The sequence below is a fragment of the Vicia villosa genome, linkage group LG2, assembly GCF_029867415.1.
Source record: "Vicia villosa cultivar HV-30 ecotype Madison, WI linkage group LG2, Vvil1.0, whole genome shotgun sequence".
In the NCBI taxonomy this organism is placed as follows: Eukaryota; Viridiplantae; Streptophyta; class Magnoliopsida; order Fabales; family Fabaceae; genus Vicia; species Vicia villosa.
Genome location: NC_081181.1, coordinates 209,691,013 through 209,700,745, shown reverse-complemented (window position 1 = coordinate 209,700,745; position 9,733 = coordinate 209,691,013). Strand labels below are relative to the sequence as shown.

At 34.1% G+C, this 9,733-nt stretch overlaps 2 protein-coding genes across 2 annotated transcripts; one reads left to right on the top strand and one right to left on the bottom strand.

Moving 5' to 3' along the window:
- Window positions 1–1,574: 1,574 nt before the first annotated feature.
- Window positions 1,575–5,497, bottom strand: LOC131653752 (uncharacterized). The gene is made up of 6 exons (XM_058924027.1): window positions 4,767–5,497; window positions 4,431–4,639; window positions 3,841–4,060; window positions 3,114–3,199; window positions 2,892–2,983; window positions 1,575–2,291 (listed from the first exon to the last, which is right to left on the bottom strand). Exons 1-6 carry the CDS (start codon window positions 4,854–4,856, stop codon window positions 2,047–2,049), a joined length of 942 nt encoding a protein of 313 aa, XP_058780010.1. The 5' UTR covers window positions 4,857–5,497; the 3' UTR covers window positions 1,575–2,046.
- A 1,568-nt stretch (window positions 5,498–7,065) lies between these two features.
- LOC131651216 (protein FAR1-RELATED SEQUENCE 5-like) lies at window positions 7,066–7,548 on the top strand. Its single transcript, XM_058920883.1, has one exon. The coding sequence runs from the start codon at window positions 7,066–7,068 to the stop codon at window positions 7,546–7,548; it is 483 nt and encodes a 160-aa protein (XP_058776866.1).
- The last annotated feature ends 2,185 nt before the right edge of the window (window positions 7,549–9,733 follow it).

Below are 9,733 nucleotides of genomic sequence, written 5' to 3'. Positions count from 1 at the left end.
ATTTTAGTTCCATTTTGGTTAGGGATGACAAGCAGACCCAAACCTGCGGGACCCACCCGCAGTCGAATCCGAGCAAACGAGTGAAAATCCGAATTGATTGGATTCGGGTGTCACCCGATATTTCAGGTGCGGATTTGGGTAGTGTGAAACGCGCGTCCGAAACCCGAAATCACACTCGATTATATATATTGTGGAAAGTTGTGGAAAGTAAAAATATTTTTTACTTGCGGGTTTGAATTTGGGTGAAAAAACCCGAACCTAAAGGATTTTGGCGTGGGTGCTATTTTGCCACCCGAATCGCCTTTGAGTTCAGATTCAGGTGATGATTTTAAGTGCGGATTTGAGTAGTGTGAAACACGCATCCGATCCGTTTAGTTGTCTTCCCTAATTTTGGCTCTTGATATAAGCAACCAACTTTTTTTTGTTGAATAGAGTATTCAACTATAATGACATTTACACACAACCCTATAAAATAACTATGAAATTTAAATAACACAAGTAAATTGGTGCATTTAACCGAGGCTGATTTTAATTTGTTAATTAGAATTTTCATATATGGGTGAGCATGGAAATAGCCCAAGTTCAATACAAGTTAAATGTGTCCCTTAATGTCAACTTTAAAAAGCCAAAATGCATTAATAAAATAGAACACAAGTTGTGCTATTATTAGTACATCAGTTCACAAACATATAGCCTGCAAACACAAACTCCACCAGAACTGTTCCAGCACCAGAATATTAGAATTGCAACAATATCCCGTTGTAGCCTTTCACCTTGCTATCGATCGATTACCTGCAAAACATAATCTGCCCCTATATCTCTGACCAAGAACAGCGGGCTGAACATGCGATTGTATTTACACCGAGCCAACGAAAAATGAACTCTATATCCCTACCAGACTGAAATTTCTACTATCGGCAAAAATCTTATTATCCCATAAACCCTGCAATATGGTAAGCGGATCCTCTATCACTGAGAGAAAAAACCGATAGAATGAGACCCAAAGCTCCACAGACGCCACAACCAGAGTGACGGAATCGATTTGTGCCACGCCTTAGACCACTCACCTAAATTAAGATGACAAATGGTGTTCCACCAACTAAAACTACCTCTACCCCAAACTACTTGAATCAATCTCCAAATACCACCTTAATTTATAGTTGTAAAATGAAGCAGTTAAAAGAATACAAGACAAAAGTCCCTTCTTTTTCCAAGAAACCCTACATCTACTTGCATTTTTTCTTCTTTTTCTTTGTTAAGTGAGTGCGCACCATAACAAAAACAATGAAAACCAATTAGTCTTTGTGGAAATAAGATGATGACACATTAACATAATTTGGAAAATGTGAACATATCACATCATTCCCTCATCAAATCCATTAACCATAACCACTAAAGTCAATAGCAAAAAATACTAATGTAAATGTAAATTTAAAATATATATATATATATATATATATATATATATATATATATATATATATATATATATATATAAGACACACGTCACACTCATTAAAGTTAATCTCAGCAGTTGCGCATAAAGAATATTTAATTTATAAAAAAAAAACAAATTTATACACTATCTAATACGATGTTTGTATTTTGATTTTTTTTTCTTAAATAATACAATACAATCATTAATACTATACAATATCAAAGGAGTTCAAAGGGCTATAGTTTCTCACTTGTGTCCCTCTCATGACCCCTCCTTCCCTCACTCCCATACCCATCTCTCCAATTCCCTTTTAGAACATATAAAGTCTATCTATTAAAACAACTCAATTCATCAACCACCCTTTACCTTTAAAGGGGTTTCAAGGTTGGTCCTAAAATGCTCTCAAGGGTTACTACTACTACTACTACTATTACATTACATACATATCCTCATTAATATTCTTCTCACACCCCTTCAATAAATTAAAGACAAAAAAAAAGGAGCAATTAATGGTCCAAGAAAGTGCATAGACAAATAATAAAAAAAAACTAAGAAAAGGAGGATTTTTTTTTTTTGAGTAGTGGAATTAATCCCTTTTGTGGATAATTTTAGCCATGTCGAATACCCATGAAATAATTGAAGTCATGATGTTGAACCCTTAGTTGCTTTAACCATGAGTCTGCTACACTTAATAGTGACACAAGTCTTTCTTGGTCCCGACCACGATTTCCTCCTGCCCACACATTCCCACCTTGCATCTTGTATGTTGCTAATCCAAAGGCTGGCAATGAGATGTTTTCTCCTTCCTTTTTCTTTTCTTGGCCACCTTCAATATCATCATCAAGGTCCATCCCTACACAAAATTAATATCTTTCAATAATTAGTACATTAGAATAGGTGGTAATTAATGTGACACGGTTGGATCGTCTCATCACGCTAGGTTCGTCAAAATAAAGATCATCTTTTATGATGGAAAAATTCCAAGTAGAATGTCCACTCTGCAGCTGGAATTTTTCGATCACTTAAGAGAATCTTCATTCGCTTGATTCAATTGATCGTTGAATTTAATTCAAAAATAATAAGTTTAATACTCTCAACCGTTGAATTAATCTAGCGATCAAAATTGAGCTGGAGATGGATCAATATTATAAGTACTAGTATTTGTATTTTCCAATAAAAATATTATGAAAGTTGGGAGTGTGACGCATCCTAACCTTTCAATTAAGATCGAACGGTTTAAATTTTAAAATAGATTTTGATTTTTTAAAAATTAAAATTGAAATTATTATCTAAGATTTTCAATCTTGATCAAATAATTAAGTGAATAAAAACTCACATAGTTATGACTGACTACGGATGATCCGAACCCATAAAATTATGTAAAAGTATGATACTATAGCCAAAATTTCCCCTTTAATATAATATAAAAATGTAATAAATAGGAAATAAGTACCTTGAAATGAAGATGAAAGTGTGTGGTAAGTAAGGAAGCATGTGGAAAGATCTTTAATTGTTCTTCCCATAGGAATATGATAAATTGGGTACCTGAAAAACAAAACAGAATATTCCTTAACAAAAAAAATTGCCACAAAAGTACATAGATAGAGAGAATCAATTATGTTGAAGAAGTAAATAAGTAGCTAAGGATAGGATAGGATGAGACAAAGTTGGTTACCAAGCAACAGCCATCCAACTTGCTGGTGAAAGATCCACACTTCTTAGTGACATCAACCCTGGGTATCTTTGGGCTAATCCAGATATCTGAAATTCATAAAATAATTCTACAAATTCAACAATGGAATCTCCATACTTTTATACATTACCATTTATTTATATGATTGATGCATTTTAAGTTCTTTTTGTAAAAAAATTGCTAACATCCATCCAAATTAGATAAAAGTTGTGGAAGAAGAACTTATGCTATAAGCGCATGACAAGTACATTGATATGAAATAAAGGGAAAAAAGGAATATGCTTAATAATTTGCATTTCCACTTATAAGTTCAAAACAAAATGAGTCTTTACTTATTCAAAGGTCAAAAGTTGGAATTTATCTCTTTAAGGATGCCCATATCACCAAGTTATTGTTACTTGTTAGTGTCCCAATTTCCGAATTAGGATTTCTTACATACACGACTTTCTCATATTCGCACATTCAATCTAGATTGAGATTCAACGGTTTACATTTCAAGTTCAGTCTTTATATTTAAAAATAAATAAATTAAAATCTACATAAAAATCATGACTGTCTGATCTCAATTTAATGATTATCAGTTCATTGATTACGTGAATGAGTAGAAATCGTGATCAGATGAAATCCAAATTCTCCGATTTCTTTCTATACCGAATAAAGTGGAGCATAGAGATAAAGTAAGAAATAACAAGATAATATTTAGACACACCTTATCCATTAGAGGCACTCTTCCATAAGGATTTGATCTTTCAAAATATTGACAATAAAGATGACCCAATCTATCATTCAAATGCCAAAGACAATCTTGTTCATATCCTTCTTCTGATGAAGTTCCATCCCATCTCCATAACTTATCACATTCACTCTCATCACTATAAGAATCACTGCATGAATCCCTTGTCTCACAATCACCCGATTCCGTCTCTTCCCTGAAATACCCATTTCAAATTTCATCCATTAAAGAACTTATAAATTGTGAAATCTTCCGTCAGTTAACGATCAGATAACGTTAAACAAGTCAATTTTGTAAAGATAAGTCAGACGCATTTAAAGGCCTAATAGAATTAATTATGTAGCTAGTGTGAAAGTTTGACCTTAAGAAATAGTAACAATATCATAATTCATAATACATATAATCTTTCTCTAGTGGGGTTTGAATTTTTCAAAATGTCCTATGGTTGGAGACATGTAGGGGACACCAATGAAAGCAACAATGGTTGAATTAGAATTTGAAGATGAAAAAACCCAAAATCATGTCAACACAATAATGATCAAATCTGAATTAATTAAATTAATTACCTGAAAGTGTTGCTAGTGAAAATCTGAATTGCAGAAAGATAAGGAACATAGTATTGAACAAGTGTTTCCCCACTAGTTAACGTGATTGGAACACCAGCTCCATAAGCACTCCATTCATCATAACATTTCCATAAATCACCTAAGGTAAAATATTCCATTGTTTCTCTTTCCCACGGTTGCCACAAACCGTTCAGGTTTTTAATCTCCGACTTCAAAAAAAAAAAAAAAGACAACAACATTAAAAAAAAAAAAAACAAACAAACAAGACAACAACATTAAACAAAAAAAAAAAACAAGATATTATTAAAATCGTCGAAAACAAAAATAAGACAATACCTTAGGTAGAAACTGGGATTGAACAACCGGTGTTGTACACCGAACAAAGCAATCAAGGTTGGAATGCATTGAGCCTTTATTGAAAATCATGACTTTAGAGAGAGAAAGAGAAGATAGAGAGAGAAAAAGAGAGAAGGGAGGGAAGAGGAAAAGAGGGTGTGTTTTTTTCAGCTTCTCTCCCAACCCTGAAGAAAAAAAACAGAGAAAAACAAGAACCCAGAAAAGGGAGAGAAAAAAAAGGTGTAAAGATTAATTTGGGAAACGAAACTAGTGTTAGAAAGAAGAGAAATTGAAATGGAAAATATGTTGAAAAAGTAAAAACAGTTTCTATTATTTGACTATGAAAAAAAAAACAGCTAATTAACCGTAAAATCTCATTGTCATAATCTATTTATAACTTTGTCTGTTTTTTTTTTGTTAGCTTTGGTTTGTAATGTTGTGAATTGAAAGCTAGAGATTGTTAAGCAAAATTTTCTTGAAACTGAAGGGAAAAAAAAACTAGATTGTTGTTGAGAGATGGAAACGGAAAGGAAGGGAGATAGATAGAGACAGAGAGATATTTGAGGTTTGAAGGAAGCGGTAAAAGTGGGGGTGATTAACGGAAAAGGGAGGGGAATTTTGGTGAGAAAATGGAGAAGAAAAGTGAAAAGAAAAATGTATGAATATTGTTTGGGATTGAAAGGGAGGAGAAGAAGAGAGGATGGGGAGTTATGGATTGAATTGAATACTCGGCGAAAATTATGGTGTCCAGATTACATTATTTATATACAAACATTTATATCATTTTCATCTCTCTTTATTTTTTTATTATTAAATATTATTATTTCTTTCTAACTATAAATACTACTTTTTTTTTTTTTTTACTCTTCCATTATTATATGTTACTTTAAATATATTTTTATTAAATTATATAAATCGTTTTATGATATCAATATATTATTAAAGTTATTTTTATTATATTTTAACAATTTTTTGTTTTTTAAATTTATCTTCATTCTATTGTTAATTAATAAAGAATAATACTATAATTTTTTTTAATTATCATATTTATATAATAATTATATTTTTTTAATATTTGGATAATGATAAAAAATATTTATAATAAAAAAATAGGAGGAGTATTAGTGAAGTTTGATAGTCAAAATTTTTAGATAATGAAATTAATTTTAAAATGTGTTTTTTCACTTAATTTATATATATATATATATATATATATATATATATATATATATATATATATATATATATATATATATATATATATGGGATACGTTGACAATTTAGACTCAATTTAAATACATTTAATATTAAAGATATGATATAAACTTGATATAAATAAGTTTAAATGAAGATGTTTTACAGGCGATGATATCTCAATCCACCCATAGATCTTTTATATATCGTGGAAATTTTCATTTTCGCTCCCAGTTTCTGTAGATGCACATCCGGAAGCATCCTATGAAGTCAAAAAAATTTGATGGTTTCGTAGATATATCAACGGAAGTATAATAAACTACTATATACGAAGAAAAATATAAATAAATTCAGTTCAGGAATACTTCCGTAGGTTCATCTACGGAATGGCTTAGCGCCATACTATTCCGTAGATGTACCTACGGAAGCATCTGATATAATTTGAACCAACATGATCACTCCACTATTGTCACATTTCTTCTCCAACACTCACTCTCACCACCCTAAAAAACCCTACTTCATCAATATCATTTTCTACACCAAAGTTTCAATTTTTTGGTGCAACATATCAAAGAGAGTAAGAGAATATTGTTCACATTATGCAACTAATTTTCTGCAAAAAAGTTACGCTGCTTCCGTAGATGCATCTACGGAACGTGTTGAAGATGAACACTTCCGTAGGTGTATCTACGGAACAATCACTGAGTTGTTTTTTCCAACAGTTATGTAATTCTGTGTTATTTTAGCAATTGTTTGCAAATAGGTATGGTGCACCCCGATAATATTTTAAGATAATTAGCTCATTTATTCGATGTTTGTATGAGTGTTGATGGGGTTGTCGCAAAGACAGTAGATGTCGGAGGTGACTTTAGTAGTAAGGAAGACTTTGATGATCGTGAAAGTATGCTAACATGGATTCGTATGAATGCAACTACCCTTGGTTTTGGTGTGGTAATAGGAAGATCAGATAATGGTACGGCAAGAAGAAACCCATTTGTAACAATGATGTGCAAAAGAAGCGAAATACCATCCTCCTCTAAGGAATTATAAAAGAGACGACACGGGTACTAGAAAATGCAAGTGTCCATTTAAGATCCACTATTACATGTTGGCTAGCAAGAAGTGGAGATGCACTGTTATTTGTGGTTTGCATAACCATGAATTGTGCGCAAAATCACAAGGTCATCCTAGTATTTGTCGGCTCAATCCAGAAGAGAAGACATCTATTAGAGACATATCCTTGAATCTTGTCCAACCAAAAAATATACTTGCCACATTGAAAAGGAAGGAACCCGACAGCGTATCGAATATAAGGCAAATGTATAATCAACGGTACCACAATAATAAGGCGAGTTGGGGAGATAGGAGTGAGATGCAACAATTGTTGAAAATGTTGGATGCTAACAAATACGCATCGCGCTATAGAACTTGCGTTGACAAGGTTATGTACCGAGATATATTTTGGACTCATCCAGATTCGATAAAGTTGTTCAACACTTTCCCGACAATGCTCATCCTCGATTCTACCTACAAGACCAACAAGTATCGACTCCCATTATTTGAGATGGTCGGTGTTACATCCACTTAGAAGACATTTACCGTTGGTTTTGCTTTTTTAATGTGAAAAAGAAGATAATTTTAGGTGGGCATTGGAGGTGTGTCGCGCACTTTTGAAAAAACAAGTCGAGATGCCTAAGGCGATTGTTATGGACCGCGACCCCGCTTTGATGAATGCGGTTGCAAAGGTATTTCCTTCTTCCGATGCATTACTTTGTCGATATTACATATCATGTAATGTGAGAAGTAAGGTTAAATCTGCTGTGGGGACGAAATAAGTAGAGACCGAAGGTGGGAAACCGGTGAAGCCCGGAGTGATTGTTGACCGAATAATGGATGCTTGGGCTCGTATTGCAAGTTCGTCGACAAAAGAATTGTATGCCGATTCCGTATTGCAATTTCGGAAAATATGTGAAAAATATCTCGATTTATTGAAATATGTTGAAAGCACCATCCTTGACAAAGTGAAGGAAAAGTTTGTTTGTGCGTGGACTGATAATCCGACACCTTGGGAATACAACCACCAATAGAGTTGAGTCGGCACATGCTACTTTGAAAAATTGGTTATGTAATATCAAGGGGTTATTTTTGTCGAGTTTGGGACACCATAAATCTCATGATTTCGAACCAACATAACGAGATACAAACCTCATTCGGTCGGAGCATTACGGTGTGGGAGCATCGATTTAAGGACAACATCCTTTACTCTCAATTGGTCGGCAATATGTCTCGGGCCGGATTGAATTATATCTTTTAAGAGGCCAAACACGGTGAAACATTTGGTGGCAATAGCGAAAAGTGTGGTTGCACTATTACTACCACGTATGGTCTCCCATATGCTTGTGTTATTGCTAAAAAGGTGAGATTAAGTGAGCCAATAAGAATGGATGAAGTCACTCCTCATTGGAAGAGACTTAGTTTTGATGATGATGGTTGCATCGAAGAAGAATCGAATATCTCTCGAATTGGAGGCGATACAAGAGAGGTTTTCGAAGGCTGATGACAACATGAAACTATACATCAAAGAACAATTACGGAAGATTGGATTTCCAAAAACAGCCGACATGAAACTGCCATCTCAACTAGTTAAAACAAAGGGTGCTCCGAAGAAAGTGAAGCTTACTCCGAATGATAACTCGACTACACGGGATCCTTTATATTTTGAGCACGTCGACAAACTCTTTCCCGACTCACCTACTCCTAAATCTCAAAAAAGTTCAAACAAAGGAGCTCGCATTAGCAAACCGTCTCTTACACCTATTGCTCCGAAAGTTTCGACTCCGACAACTATTGACACAAAAATTCCATCAATTGAAGAGGTACATATTGCTCCAAAAATTCCATCAATCGAAGAGGTGCATATTTCTCCAAATATTCCATTCATCTACGAGATGTCGGTTTTTATGCACAAATACATCGATCGGATCGTTAATGTGGTTGGGGACGGTAATTGCAGATTCCAGGCCGTATCGGCTTTGCTTGGTGACCATAAGCTTGTCCGTCTTCAACTTCTCAAAGAGTTGATGAACCATAAATACTCGTACACGCGGGTATTTGGAGACGAAACCAAATTTGAATCGGTCAACGAAGCTCTTGTTCCTTGGTTGGGCGCTTATGCACCAATTTCAAAATGGATGAGATTCCTGGAAATGGGACATCTTATTGCATGCGCATAATACATGGTATGCATTGACTTGACACGATATGGTTTTTCCAAAACATTTTTCCACTCCGTACCGCACCTCCTACAAATTTTGATGATCGTATTATGTGTGTTGGATGGCTCGAAAAATCAAAACATTTTGTTCAAATTTACTTGAAATCGGGATACCCCATACCACCTACGTCACCGGAATGGGCACTTCATCATACCGAAGCTTCCGATACGTGGCCAACTCGTTTTGTGGATAGGATGCCGATTTCGAAAGGTTGAACAACATCGAAAAGGAATCAAATGCTGAAAAGTCAAGATTAGAACCTCCAACAGATTTAGCCAGCGACTGTTCTTTTGATGTATTTATCTAGTTTCAAAATGTAATATATGCATTTTATAACATTGCAATATAATCCTTTTTTGTGTTTATGTGTTTGTGTCTATGTGTTTCAAAGTGTTTATGTTTTGTGACTCTATAACTACTGCTGCTACTGCCTTCTGTTCTGTTAAAAAAACTAATAGGGAAACTTCCATAGATGTATCTACGGAAGGGTCCGATATT

What these genes read in the sequence shown, in the direction of transcription:
- LOC131651216 (XM_058920883.1), top strand. Translation starts at nt 7,066, where the DNA reads ATGTTGGCTAGCAAGAAGTGGAGATGCACTGTTATTTGTGGTTTGCAT.
- LOC131653752 (XM_058924027.1), bottom strand. Translation starts at nt 4,856, where the DNA reads ATGATTTTCAATAAAGGCTCAATGCATTCCAACCTTGATTGCTTTGTT. An exon ending in TTCACTAGCAACACTTTCAG is followed by an intron (nt 4,061 to 4,430) that starts GTAATTAATTTA and finishes TGGGTATTTCAG; the next exon opens with GGAAGAGACGGAATCGGGTG. An exon ending in ACTTTCATCTTCATTTCAAG is followed by an intron (nt 2,292 to 2,891) that starts GTACTTATTTCC and finishes AATTTTGTGTAG; the next exon opens with GGATGGACCTTGATGATGAT.